Source organism: Oncorhynchus gorbuscha, linkage group LG22 (genome assembly GCF_021184085.1).
Source record: "Oncorhynchus gorbuscha isolate QuinsamMale2020 ecotype Even-year linkage group LG22, OgorEven_v1.0, whole genome shotgun sequence".
NCBI classification, from domain to species: Eukaryota; Metazoa; Chordata; class Actinopteri; order Salmoniformes; family Salmonidae; genus Oncorhynchus; species Oncorhynchus gorbuscha.
The window spans coordinates 32,836,316-32,850,912 of NC_060194.1; the positions used below are offsets into that span (position 1 = coordinate 32,836,316).

Consider the following 14,597-nt stretch of genomic DNA (forward strand, 5'->3'; position numbering starts at 1 on the left):
CTGAAAACATACTGAAATCAAAACTTTAGTATATACTGAAATCAAAACTTTAGAATATACTGAAATCAAAAATGTCATATATATTGAAATCAAAGACCGCACTTGGGATACTCACGATTGTGTTTATCTGAAGGACAGAACGTGATGGCTTTTGTGGGTGAGGTGGGTTACTAGAAGGAGGCAAGTAGAGTGAGGAGGGAGTCATGGCTCAAAAGAAGTGTTCATTCGCCATTTGAATGCAAATGTGGTGGTTGAACAAGAGGACTGTGTGTGTGTGTGTGTGTGTGTGTATGTGCGTGTGTGTTTTGTGGGAGGAGGAGGAGGGGGAGGAGGGGGGTCTAACGGTGAGTTTGAGAAAAGCAGACTTGTTGAGAGAAATTGACACATATGACTGTAGTCTTCGCACGTTGTTCTCTTTTACACCAAGATGCCACCAACGGAGTTGAACATTTGTGGCGGAAAATTCACCCGCGCATCGCTTCTAATTGGGACAATTTAGTTAACTACTTTTTCAGTGTGCAGGGAGAAAAAATGAAAGCATTCTGTTGGCCCATGTGCAGCTGAAGCATGTCTCGTCGGAAACAGAAACGGCCCCGGCAGCTCATGAGCCCGCTCCCGTCAGCCTCTCAGATATTAGAGCATGGTGAGAAATGGACTACTATTGATATGCAAATTAACAATAGAATACAGTAGCTATTAGTATGGTGGGTAGTTCATGCCTTTATTTTCTCTACATAACAGTGATTGTGTAGTGGCACATGCATATAAAATAAACGTAAAGAGTCAGTATATTCTACGTGTCATCTGGACAGTTTTTTGTGATAGTTTGATTGAAAATGTTGACTCCCATGACTGACAGTTCAACATCTAAAGTTATGGCGGTGCTTTGACGTTCATTTTATTAATGTAAGCAATAATGTCATATTATTGAATTTATGGTGTCTTAGGAGTCGTTGTTTTCTGTTTTCTGATCTTATTTTGATCAATCCCCTCACCAGCCCCCCTATTGCCAGGCTCAGAGACACAGACCACCCAGTTAGTGGGCAGATAAAGAATAGAAAAGACATGAGAACTTAGAGGCAATACAGTGTATTTAAGATTTGATTTATTTATTTATTTAACCCATATCAAAGGTTTTGGGAGACTTAGCAATGAGAGGGCGATGGTAGAGGAACTGATGACCATGATATGTGCTGTACAAGGTGCAACTGCAATAGCATGCAACCCCATTGTCCATCTGGGCTTTGTGGTTGAGTAGTGAGGTATGAACATACACAAACACTATCGTGAATCTCCAATTGTGTGTGTGTGTGTCTATGTGTGCTTGTGGGGCTGTGACCAGTCACACAGGGCTAGTGGGGTCTAATAGTGTAGTAACATTGTAGTGATAGGATGTAGTAATATTGTGTTTGTACATGAAGGTGTGTGTGTATGTGTGTTTGTGGATTCAAATAATGAATTTCAAGTATGTGTGTGTGTGTGTGTGTGTGTGTGTGTGTGTGTGTGTGTGTGTGTGTGTGTGTGTGTGTGTGTGTTGATTGTCTGTTTGTTTTCTTGTCTGGTTGCCCGTGTGTTTTATTTGGCCTCCACCTCTTGCCCAGAATCTAAGAGAAAGAATGTGACCCCAGTGTTCTTAAGGTCAAGTATGCCAGCCAATTACAGCCTGACCCCTGATACCCTACAGGGTAATGGGGGAAGGGTGCACCAAGAGATGAAAGACAAAACGAACGAAGAGAAAGAAAGACAGAGAGAGGAGAGAGAGTAGTGTGTGATAGAGTGCATGTGCATGTCTATGTATGGTTTCCATGTCTTTTTCAGGGATCAGGGTTGTAAGCAGTTTTAGGGTCCATTGTCCTCAGTATTGCCGTGGAAACAAGGTAGGCTGCTCATGGTGTAAGTTGGAGGGGGGGGGGGGTTGCAGACGAAGACGGAGAGGATAAAGAATGAAGTGAAGAGGAAAGAGAAGGGGAGGGGGAGTTTGGAGAATTATGAATGAGGGGGAGTTTGGAGGATGAGGTGATGGAGAAGAGAACAATGTGAAATTGGATCTGGATCAGGAGTTCACCTGACAGAATGGTCTCATAATGTATAGTTGTTATCTGAGGGCTTCAGTCCGTAGCTGTTGTGCTTCTACCTATCTGCCACTACTTGCAAAATCACAATTTTAAGAGGGCCATTCTCTTCTATCTGGTTGTTGTTACCTCTATGATTTGCCAGAGTTGCATTTCTGTGCTATCCACTGACCATCATCAGAGTGTGATAAGGTCGACCTGTGGAAAACACTCACAAAAAGGGCATTCTGAGTAGTGCTCACACCTCAAACAGACTTCCCTGAGTTTTATATAAGGGAACGTGGTAACAGTGTGTAAAGTAGATGCAAAGCTCTGTCATGCTCAGTAAGACAATAACTAAGTCAACTTTCTCTCTCTTGTCTGCTTTCTCTTCTTTTCTCAGATGACCAGTTGGCAGTGAAGTTATCCTCCTTTCCTCTGACCACAGATTCCTCTTCTTCATCATCTTCCTCCTCTCCTCAGAGTTACCAGCCACCCCTGGCTCCACATCCGTACTTTTGGGGGCTTCACACCCGCTCTCTACCCAGTGAGGGCTCCCCCCTCTTCTGCTGCCCCTGCCAGCCCACATCCTGCCCCATCTCCTTCACAGACCCCCAGTCCTCCCTCTCCCCTGACTTCCCCCGCCCCTCCCTCTTCTCCCAGACAGGCCTGCACCTCCCCAACACCTCCACATCGCCCTCCAGTCAGACCCACCCTCCCCGCTCTATCATGGCCTCTCCCAAACTGGGCGTGTCAGCCACCACTACCACTTCCTCATCCTCATCTTCTTCCTCAGCCTCACTCTGCCCCCCGCCCCACCCTGGTAGCCCCAGCCCTGTGCCCGAGGGCCCTCCCAGCCCTGTGACACCCTCCCCCAGCCCGGGTGCTACCTCTGCAGCCCCGCCCCGTGCCCACCTGAGCATTGCGGTGATCCTGGATGAGCTGCGAGTGCTGCAGCAGAGGCAGATCCACCAGATGCAGATGACGGAGGAGATCTGCAGGCAGGTGCTGCGGCTGGGCGGGGCCTCCTGTGGCCTGGAGGCGCCCCAGATCCTCCTGCCTCCTTTTCCCCAGCTCTGTCTGGAGGGCAGTGAGAGGGCCTCCAGTCCTCCCCAGCCTACACCCATCCAGCCTCCCAGCTCTGTAGCTCCTCTCCTGGCCTGCTTCTCCTCCCTGCTCCCTCCCCAGCCTGCCTCCAAGCCCTCCAAGCCCAGCCACCCCCTGTCCCATGTCCTGCGGCCACACAAGACCCAGATGGAGGGTGCAGGAGGGGCTACAGGGTCTTATCTTTACCCTGTGACCAGTGTCCGCCCTTCCTCCTCGTCTTCTTCCTCCTCTGCCTCCTCAGCCATCTCTACCATGGCCTCGTCCAACTACCCCCTGGCCCTATCCCTGGCCTTGCCTACCCGTTACCTCCATGAGAAATCCCCCAACACCACCTCAGCCAGCGGCCACGGTGGCCTGTCCTTCCTCACCCCACCCCTGCCCACCACTGCCTCTATGGCACCCCCCTCCTTTCAGGAGCCCCACCTGTCTGTCTCCTCATCAGGGTCCTCGTCCTCCTCCCTGGGGCGTCTCCAGCATGCCTGTCGGTTCTGTGGGAAGCTGTTCAGCAGTGACTCATCCCTGCAAATACACCTGCGCTCCCACACGGGCGAGAGACCCTACCAGTGCCCTGTCTGCCTCAGCCGCTTCACCACCCGCGGCAACCTCAAGGTGCATTTCCTCCGCCACCGCGAGCAGAACCCAGAGCTCTCGCTCTCCCTTCTCCCCCCTTCCCTGTTTGGGCCGGGCATGGGACCAGCGGGGGGGTCTGAGCCCCAGGGTCAGCCCATGAGCAGCATTGGACTGAGTATCAGTGCAGCACAGGCTCAGAGACGTCGTAAACGGCGGGCTGAGGATGACCCATATGGAGACGGTATGGAGCTGGGAGGTGCCGGAGGGGGCTTCTCTCTGGGGGCATCCACCAGTGCTCCCCCCACCTCTCTCCCCCTTCCCCCCAGTGTGGACCTGGCCCTCATCTCCACTGCCCACTCCCTCCTGCGGCTCAACCAAGCTGCTGCTGCAGCCGCTGCTGCATCCATATCCTCAGCTGCTTCCTCACTCACATCCTCCTCTTCCTCCTCTGCGTCCTCCGCTCTCCTCTCTGTCCCATCCTCGTCCACCTCTGCCATCGCTGGGTTCTTCAAGGGGGCAAAGCAGCAACGCTTTGATGAGAACACGCCCCCTCACCCTCCCATGATGTCGCACTCTGCTTATTCCCAGTTGGCCCACCTCCCTAAACTCCTCTTCCCCTCTGGCTCCCCCCACCAACACCCTGCCCTGGGCCTGCTCCGCCCTCCACCCCCTGCCCAAGGCTCCTCCCACCTCTCCTCCGCCCACTCTCAGCTCTCCTTCCCCTTCTCCCACTACTCCAAAGCCCACGCCTCCACCTCCTCCCCCTCCGCCTCTACCCCCACCTCAGACACCTCCAAGCTGCAGCGGCTGGTGGAAAAGCTGGAGAAGGAGCCTCCCACCTCCTCTCCCTGGGCCTCCTCCTCAGGGGAGACCTCCCACAGCAGCATGGCCTCTACTGGGTTGTTCAGTAGCGGCCTCATGGGCGCCAGCACCTCCAGCACTTATGTGATGGCAACCCCACCGTCCTCCACCCATGCCCCCACCTCTGTCTCCAACTTCACCAGGGAGATGGTGGCCGCTCTGGGCATGAGTGCAAATGGGGGCAGCGCCTTGGCAGGAGCCATGCTCCCAGGCCTTGGCATCATGAGCACTGGCTCCCTGGCCTCCAACCAGTGTGGGGTGTGTCTGCGTGTGCTGAGCTGCCCCAGGGCACTGCGTCTGCACCAGGCCACCCACCTGGGCGAGCGCCCCTTCCCCTGTAAACTGTGTGGACGCTCCTTCTCCACCAAGGGCAGCCTGCGGTCCCACCTGGCAACACACCGTGCCCGCCCGCCGAACTCTCGTGCCCAGAACTCTTGCCCACTGTGCCAGCGCAAGTTCACAAATGCCCTGGTGCTGCAGCACCACATTCGCATGCACCTGGGAGGGCAGCTACCACCGGAGGGCGGTGCAGAGTCTCTGTCAGAGGCCTCAGCAGAGTCTGACACTATCTCTGAGCTCCAGACCCATTCCCTGGCACTGTCTCAGTCTCAGCCACAGTCCAATGACACCCCCAAGGTCTCCACTGAGAGCTCCACTGCAGCCTCAGGCAGCCAGTCAAAGAGCTCAGCAGCATCCACACACTTTCAAACCCTAGTGGGAGGCTCTGACCCAGTATCGGTCAGTGTGACATCACCAAAGTGTGTCTGGGAGCCTAACAGATCTCACTCCTCCAGCCCTGACCTGATCCCTCCCTCTGACCTCACCCCTGACTCCTTCCTAAACTCCACCTCACACACCCCTCCGCCCGGCAGCGCAGACCCCCCAGTCCTGTTTGTCAGTGTGCCTTCCCCACCCCCTCCTCTAGGAGATACAGGCTCCCCAGTCAACGATGACAACCATGCTGAACACCTTGATTCAACTATTAGTACCATTGGCCCTGCTCCCACTTCCTCCAGTGTTACCAAAACCACCCCCTTGACCAGTCTAATGATGTCAGACTGTCTTTTGGGTCAGCATGCCCTTCCTCTCAATGTCTTCCTCCCCGGCCCTAGATCAAACCTGGAGGATCTACTGAGCACACCAACCCTCTGTGCCCCGGTAGCGCACCCAAGCCCAGCCCCCCTCCTTTACCCCTGTACTTAGTCCAGAGCACCCCAAACCCCACCCAGCACCCAAACCAGACTTAGAGCACCCCCCTAAACTACAAACCCCCAAGCCCACAGAGGAATACAGGGTTGAAACCCCCCCACCTGCAGCACCAAAGCATGACCAAGCTCTTGTATCTGATACGGACCCGAGGATGGCACCACCATCAGAGAGCACAGACACAAGCGATGCTGAGGCTAGGGATGTTCCTCAGAAAGATGTACCCTACACCAGGATGAGTCAGGGGGCGTACCTCGGCTCCCATGGGAAGGAGGATGGGATGAGTGGTGTCAGTGACCAACTGGAAAGCACTTTTCCCATCAGTTTGGCTACCACTCTCCCCCCCTCCCCTGTCTCGCCCTGAGAAGAAGACCTACAGCTGTGCCGAGTGTGGGAAAGAGTATGCCAGCCGCAGTGGACTGAAGGTGAGAGGATGAAAGTATTTATTGGTGTGTGGGTTGGTAGAGAACTTAGCCATCTCTTATGTTTATAGACTTCATGATAGCTGCTTTGAAGTGATTTATTAATCTGTGGAATTGTTAATTAGATGTCCAAAACATTGCAACCAATGAACCCAACATTACTACTAAAACTACTTTAATCTGTTTGTTAGGCATCAGGTTACATTTACCTGAAACATTCACTGATGACAAATCTTCTTCCAGACTGAGGGTAATCAGTCAAGCTAAATGTTTGTGATATAAATGTTATTTCCAGCCAGAGGTACTCAGAGGTTGGTCGGAGTGGCACTTAAACAATCTGTTATTTTCATATTCATCCACAGGGACACATGAAGCATCATGGAGGGGTTGTCATGGCACCACGTCCCCCTGTACGGAGCGGTCGCTCGGCCTCTGAGCGACTTCCTGCTAACACACCAACAACGTCCTCCAACCCCCCGGCCACCAGAAGCAATGTGGGCTTCTGGAACCAGTACCAAGCCTTCCTCAACACCAGCAACGACTCGGCAGACGACCCGGCACAAGGCCCGGCCAGTGGTAGCCAAGGAGAGGATGGGGAGATGCCCCGATTGGCTAAATCTTCCGTCAGATCCCAGCTGACGAAAGAACCAACCACTGGAAGGGATTCAGAAGATGGGTCTGACGAAGGGTCTACTCTATAGTCAATGTAATTGGTGCTATCAATGGACATTCACTGTACCTTTGAGTCAAATCGTAGGGACTTTTGTATTGCTTCCAAATTCAGTTGAGTAGTCTGTCGGGTTTGTTGTCTGTGAGTAAGTTGCTTAGTTCATTTGTGATAACTGTAAGTTGGCCATCCTGGCCTTTTCTTTTAAAAGAGGAAAAAGTTGAAGGATGAAAAAAACATGACATAACTACAGGATTGGAAGATTGAGGTCAGAAGTCACTGTTAAGACAATAAGAGTTGGAGCTGGGCTCTAAAATGAGAGCTCTGTTAGGCAAAGAGCTCTACTCTAGATTTAGGGCTAATTTTCCTGAACAGTCTGACTCACTGTTTATGTGATAGATATCAACTCAGATAAAGACATGTATTAGAAAAGGAGGCAAGGTAGAGAGGATGTGATATTGTTCTCACATAAACAATTCCTTCATTCAAACATAAAAGGGAAAAGGAGGTGAAACAGAATGATAAGGGTCACTAAACTAAACTTGACATGGTAGCTTCAACCCTGGCAGTCTATGGAGATGCAGTCTCTCATCCTACTACTGTATAAAACCTCATCTTTCATGTCACCTGGGTTTACTTTTGAACTTGTGAATACTCCAGATTCTTCCTCCAGCTGATTTACAGAGAAGCACAGAGGAGTGGGTGTTGTGGTGTGCCAGGTGGAGAAAGAAATGGACAGACAGTTTCCTGTGTGACCCATTTTCCTTTGGATCTTTTGAATAAGCTGATTGTCGTTTGGTCTCACAGTGATGTCCGTTCTCTGTAACTCGTTGTCTTTGGTTCACGTTGTATCTTTATAACAAAAACAAAAAAAATCGGAGGTCCATGTCTGATATTGTTGTGAGTTGTACTTTCAGTGTATTCCTGTGAAATAAGAGGGATAAAAAAAGACAAAAAAGCTTTTCTGTTTTGTTGTTGTTGTTGACTGTGGCTGTTTTATTTGTTTAGGATCTCTATCGTGCCTGTTCTACATTCTCCTGTAGAGCTGTTTTGATATTTGTTTATTTGTCACACACTGCTGTTAGTGACACCAACACAATGGCACATGCACAAACATGCCAGATGCACACAGCTGTTTTGTGCATATCGTAAGTGTGCATTTGGCTATTTTTTTGTGCAAGTGGGTGTGTGTTTGTGTGTGTGAGCGCGCTACATATGTGTACGTATGTGCCTATGTGCGTGTGTGTTGGCACAGCAGTGTGTAGCCTCTAACTGCCTCGGCCGTGCCAGGTTTCCTCACACACAGGCGTCATTAATCCCTGCTCTCTTTCAACACAATTAAATTCCTGCCTTCTACTGTGTCTGTCACATCAACCAAGAGGAAGAGGGGGGGGGAGAGACCAGCTGTCCCCACTTCAGACTCTAATCCCCTCAGCCATGATGACAACCAGAGCAGGGTGTGTGTGAGAAAGGTCAAAGGGGGGCTGATGGCTCAGACTGTGGTCACTGGTCATTGAGGGTTAAAAGGATTGCCAAGGTGTAAGCATCAATTAATTAACATTTAGGAGTGTGGGCACATACAGTAAGGTACTGAATATTATGTGGGTGTGCAGTCTTTGTGGATCTGTTTAGCTGATGCTCATTCATCTTACCACTCACAAAAGGGAAAATGTACACTACCGTTCAAAAGTTTTGGCTCAGTTAGAAATTACCCTGTTTTAAGATGTTTTTGAAAGAAAAGTTCATTAAAATAACATAAAATTGATAAGAAATAAAGTGTAGACATTCTTAATGTTGTAAATGACTATTGTAGCTGGAAACGGCTGATTTTGTAATAGAATATCTACATAGGCGTACAGAGGCCCATTATCAGCAACCATCACTCCTGTGTTCCAATGGCACGTTGTGTTAGCTCATCCAAGTTTATCATTTTAAAAGGATAACTGATCGTAAGAAAACCCTTTTGCAATTATGTTAGCACAGCTGAAAACTGTTGTTCTGATTGAAGAAGCAATACAACTGGCCTTCTTTCGAATATGTGAGTATCTGGAGCATCAGCATTTGTGGGTTCGATTACAGGCTTAAAATGGCTAGAAACAAATAACTTTCTTCTGAAACTCGTCAGTCTATTCTTGTTCTGAGAATTGAAGGCTATTCCATGCAAGACATTGCCAAGGAACTGAAGATCTCGTACAACGCTATGTACTACTCCCTACACAGAACAGCGCAATGGGTCTCTAACCAGAATTGAAAGAGGAGTGGGAGGCCCCAGTGCACAACTGAGTAAGAGGACAAGTACATTAGAGTGTCTAGTTTGAGAAACAGACGCCTCACAAGTCCTCAAATGGCAGCTTCATTAAATAGTACCTGCAAAACACCAGTCTCACTTCAACAGTGAAGAGGTGACTCCGGGATGCTGGCCTTCTAGGCAGAGTTGCAAAGAAAAAGCTATATTTCAGACTGGCCAAATTGACACTCGTCAATATATGTTCATGAATAAACATTTTTTTTCTTCAGAAGCAAACTACTGTAGGTTGAAAATTACTTTGCATATGGAAGCATTTTTAGTGTCTTGAAATTTGTTGAAGGCATTTTTCCATTTAATGTTTTGACAAATAGCTAGTTAAAGAATCAATCAAAAGTCAGAGAGGGAAAAACAGTGGCTTGTTTTCATGATGGAGGAACGGCACTCTGGATAGAGACGTCTGGCCAACTGCTGTTAGTTAAGGGTTTCTAAGTAAGCATTTCACGGTAAAGTCTACACTTGTTGTATTTGGCACATGTGACAAATAAAGTTTGATTTGATTTGAGCCCACAAAATGTTCAACCTGAAGTGAGTGGTCAAAATAACATAAAGAGAACGTTGGCTTTATGCCAACTCAGTCATTATTAAGGCGATCCCGGAGCAATCTGGGTTATGTGCCTTCCTTAAACTCACATCGACAGACTAACCTTGTCAGCTTCATGAGTTGAAATAGCAACCTTCCAGTCACCGGCCTTACGCTCTAACCGCTAGACTACCTGCCGCCCATATAATCACCGCAATAAATACACTGAAGTTTAGAGGGGCGATATCCTATGTGACAATGTATGCACACATGACCTTCATTTTGGATAAAAGCATCTACTAAATGGTAGATATTATTATTATTATGAAAATATAGGCAGAGAATATGCATTATGATGATTTGTAAAAAATTATACAACAAAAAAATGTTTGATTATGATGATATGCATTAAGATGATTTAAACTGTTATAAAGCAATAGGCCCTCCTGTTAAAAGAGTTGAAATAATTTCCCAGGTCTAGGATGTCATACTGTCAGTTAAACTAGCCTCGAGACAGACTCTAGCGACTGGAGCACACCTACGAGGGTTCTGATGGTTAAAATGATTGCCACGGTGTACACATTAATGAATGAACATTTAAGAGTGTGAGCGCACACACAGATGAACCTTTGAAATGTTTTATACTTAAGTCATTTAGCAGACGCTCTTATCCAGACTGACTTACAGTAAGTTCATTCACCCTAAGACTCCTAGGTGAGACGTCCACAGATCACAGTCGTAGTAAGATACTGAATTGTCTGTGTGTGCTGTCTATCTGTGTGGATTTAGCTAGTGACCATTCATCTTACCACTTACAAAAAGGCATGGCTTTGCTGATAACAACTTTATTGAAGGAAAATGTACTTGCTACGACTGTGATATGTGGTTGTCTCACCCAGCTATCTTAAGATGAATGCACTAATTGAAAGTCGCTGTGGATAAGAGCGTCTGCTAAATGACTCAAATGTAACATGTTAAACATGTGAAGCATCAGTGTATGTGCAACTGATCTCCACATGAATGACACGTATACTAAGTAGAAAGGATTAGTATGTCTGTACAGCAGGTGGCAGTGTCCACTTTTAGATATTGATCCAGACACCATACATAGAGGAAGGAGTAAGGAGTGGTGGACAAAACAGCCCATAGAAAAACCCTAAAGTATGGCTGTCAAGGCATTATTGGAATGTGTCACTTGACTTGGAGGTTTCAGGCGATGAAACATCAACTATGTAAAAAAAATGAAGTAGCATTAAACAAAACCTTCAGGATTGAATTTGTTTGGTAATATTTCATAACATATTACTGGTTAAAACCACAACGTGGCAGTGTTTAGCCAGGCCTTCAACATGAGAGAATCTATTGGATTGACCAAGTGAACCAACTGACCCGTTTGGGCTGAGGTAAGCCTAACCCCTCAATCATTATCCAATATCAACGGGCCCCTTGTGCATGCCTGCCTGATGATAAATGTGTCATTCAACTGGGAGCAACAATCATCTATCACAGGACATTTGAGCATGTCTCCAGACTACTAAATGTTTCAGAAAGAATGTGAAAGACAAAATACATGTTTTTTAAAATCCCCAATGATGAAATCAACCATTCGTTAGTCACATGTGATATCAAAGACACCACTTCCCTGATTTTGGAGTCGTGGGTAACTGCATACATGGAGTGTGTCTGAAAGTGGATGTGTCTGCAAAAGTGGGAGGTTCAACAGAAGTGGGTCTATGGAACTCAAATCAGCTTGTTGGGAAGATTTGTTGCTGCTCAAGACCGTTTTGCTTGGCTGATTGGGCTACACGACGAGTCGATTGTTGACTATGCTAGCATTTTAGCTGAGCCTAACCCTAACCATTTCCTTAACCTTAACCTCAATCTCCTAATGTTAATGTTAATTTTCCTAACCTGCCATGTTAATTATCCTAAGCTGATACGCATTTTAGCTAAGCCTAACCCTAACCTTTTTGCTAACCTTGACCTCATTCTTGTAACGGCGTTCGTCTGTTGAAGGAGAGTCGGACCAAAATGCAGCGTGGTGGTTAATCATGTTCTTCAATGAAGAATTGCTATACATGAAATAACTATAAATATACAAAACAACAAACGGAACGAGAAAACCTATCACAGCCTATCTGGTGAACACTACACAGAGACAGGAACAATCACCCAGGAAATACACAGTGAAACCCAGGCTACCTAAATATCAAATCAAATCAAATCAAATCAAATTTTATTTGTCACATACACATGGTTAGCAGATGTTAATGCGAGTGTAGCGAAATGCTTGTGCTTCTAGTTCCGACAATGCAGTGATAACCAACAAGTAATCTAACTAACAATTCCAAAACTACTGTCTTATACACAGTGTAAGGGGATAAGGAACATGTACATAAGGATATATGAATGAGTGATGGTACAGAGCAGCATACAGTAGATGGTATCGAGTACAGTATATACATATGAGATGAGTGTGTAGACAAAGTAAACAAAGTGGCATAGTTAAAGTGGCTAGTGATACATGTGTTACATAAGGATGCAGTCGATGTTGTAGAGTACAGTATATACATATGCATATGAGATGAATAATGTAGGGTAAGTAACATTATATAAGGTAGCATTGTTTAAAGTGGCTAGTGATATATTTACATCATTTCCCATCAATTCCCATTATTAAAATGGCTGGAGTTGGGTCAGTGTCAATGACAGTGTGTTGGCAGCAGCCACTCAATGTTAGTGGTGGCTATTTAACAGTCTGATGGCCTTGAGATAGAAGCTGTTTTTCAGTCTCTCGGTCCCAGAGACAACAAGAATCACCTGACTCTGATTGAGAACCGCCTCAGGCAGCCAAGCCTATGCTAGACACACCCCTAATCAACCACAATCCCAATGCCGTGGGTAACGGCTCCGGCTCGGGACGTGGACCCCACTCCATTAATGTCATAGTTCCTCCCCCCGCGTCCTGGGATAATCCACCCTCGCCGCCGACCATGGCCTAATAGTCCTCACCCAGAACCCCACTGGACTGAGGGGCAGCTCGGGACTGAGGGGCAGCTCGGGACTGAGGCAGCTCGGGACTGAGGGGAAGCTCGGGACTGAGGAAGCCCAGTACTGAGGGGAAGCCCAGTACTGAGAGGAAGCCCAGTACTGAGAGGAAGCTCAGGCAGGTAGTTGGCTCCGGCAGATCCTGGCTGGCTGGCGGATCTGGAAAAGTCTGGTTGACTGGCAGATCTGGAACAGTCTGGTTGACTGGCAGATCTGGAAGAATCTGGTTGACTGGCAGATCTGGAAGATCATGGCTGATTGGCGGATCTAGCTGCTCTGGCTGCTCCATGCAGACTGACAGCTCTGGCTGCTCCATGTACACTGGCAGCTCTGGCTGCTCCATGCAGATTGGCAGCTCTGGCTGCTCCATGCAGATTGGCAGGTCTGGCTGCTCCATGCAGACTGGCAGCTCTGGCTGCTCCATGCAGAATGGCAGCTCTGGCTGCTCCATGCAGACTGGCAGCTCTGGCTGCTCCATGCAGTCTGACAGTTCAGGCTGCTCCATGCAGACTGACAGCTCTGGCTGCTCCATGTCGATTGGCAGCTCTGGCTGCTCCATGCAGATTGGCAGCTCTGGCTGCTCCATGCAGACTGGCGGCTCTGGCTGCTCCATGCAGACTGGCGGCTCTGGCTGCTCCATGCAGATTGACAGCTCAGGCTGCTCCATGCAGACTGACAGCTCTGGCTGCTCCATGCAAACTGGCAGCTCTGGCTGCTCCATGCAGACTGGCAGGTCTGGCTGCTCCATGCAGACTGGCAGCTCTGGCTGCTCCATGCAGTCTGACAGTTCAGGCTGCTCCATGTAGACTGGCAGCTCTGGCTGATCCATGTCGATTGGCAGCTCTGGCTGCTCCATGCAGACTGGCAGCTCTGGCTGCTCCATGCAGACTGGCAGCTCTGGCTGCTCCATGCAGTCTGGCAGCTCAGGCTGCTCTGAACAGGCAGGAGGCTCCGGCAGCGCTGTAGAGGAGGAAGGCTCTGGAAGCGCTGAACAGGCGGGAGACTCCGACAGCGCAGGAGAGGAGGAAAACGCTGGCTGCGCTGAACAGGCGGGAGGCTCCGACAGCGCTAGAGAGAAGGATGGCTCTGGCTGTGCTGAACAGGCGAGGTGCACTGAAGGCCTAGTGCGTGGTGCTGGAACTGGCGGTACGGGATCAAGGACACGCACAGGAAGCCTGGTGCGGGGAGCTGCCACCGGCGGACTGGTGTTTGGAGGTGGCTCTGGATAGACCGGACCGTGCAGGCGCACTGGAGCTCTTGAGCACCGAGCCTGCCCAACCCTACCTGGCTCGATGCCCACTCTAGCCCGGCCAATACGAAGAGCTGGTATGAACCGCACCGGGCTATGCACCCGCACTGGAAACACTGTGCGGAGCGCACAGTGTTTCCAGTGCGGGTGCATAACACGGTGCCTGCCCGGTCTCTCTAGCCCCCCGGTAAGCATAGGGAGTTTGCGCAGGTCTCCTACCTGGCATAGCGATACTCCCTGTAAGCCCCCCCCAATACATTTTTGGGGCTGACTCTCAGGCTTCCATCCGCTTCGCCGTGCTGCCTCTTCATACCAGCGCCTCTCCGCTTTCCCCTGGTTAGACACACCCCTAATCAACCACAATCCAAATGCCTACAAAAAACTCAATACGACAACACAATAAACCCATGTCACACCCTGTCCTGAACAAATAATTAAAGAAAACACAAAATACTAAGACCAAGGAGTGACAATTCTCTGTCAGTTTCCCTAGCTAATTCCCTACTTTTCACATGGACACAGTAATAAACAGCTTTAACATAACCAATAATGGAGCGCTGATCTTACAACCAACCCTGTTGAGCCACC

General features: G+C 48.8%; 1 protein-coding gene across 1 annotated transcript; it reads left to right on the plus strand.

Moving 5' to 3' along the window:
- The first annotated feature begins 354 nt into the window (after positions 1–354).
- On the plus strand, positions 355–8,659 carry LOC124010238 (sal-like protein 2). The gene is made up of 3 exons (XM_046322689.1): positions 355–643; positions 2,455–6,220; positions 6,580–8,659. The coding sequence occupies exons 1-2, from the start codon at positions 568–570 to the stop codon at positions 5,790–5,792; spliced, it is 3,414 nt and encodes a 1,137-aa protein (XP_046178645.1). The 5' UTR covers positions 355–567; the 3' UTR covers positions 5,793–6,220; positions 6,580–8,659.
- Positions 8,660–14,597: the final 5,938 nt, after the last annotated feature.

What these genes read in the sequence shown, in the direction of transcription:
- LOC124010238 (XM_046322689.1), top strand. Translation starts at nt 568, where the DNA reads ATGTCTCGTCGGAAACAGAAACGGCCCCGGCAGCTCATGAGCCCGCTC. An exon ending in CTCTCAGATATTAGAGCATG is followed by an intron (nt 644 to 2,454) that starts GTGAGAAATGGA and finishes TTCTTTTCTCAG; the next exon opens with ATGACCAGTTGGCAGTGAAG.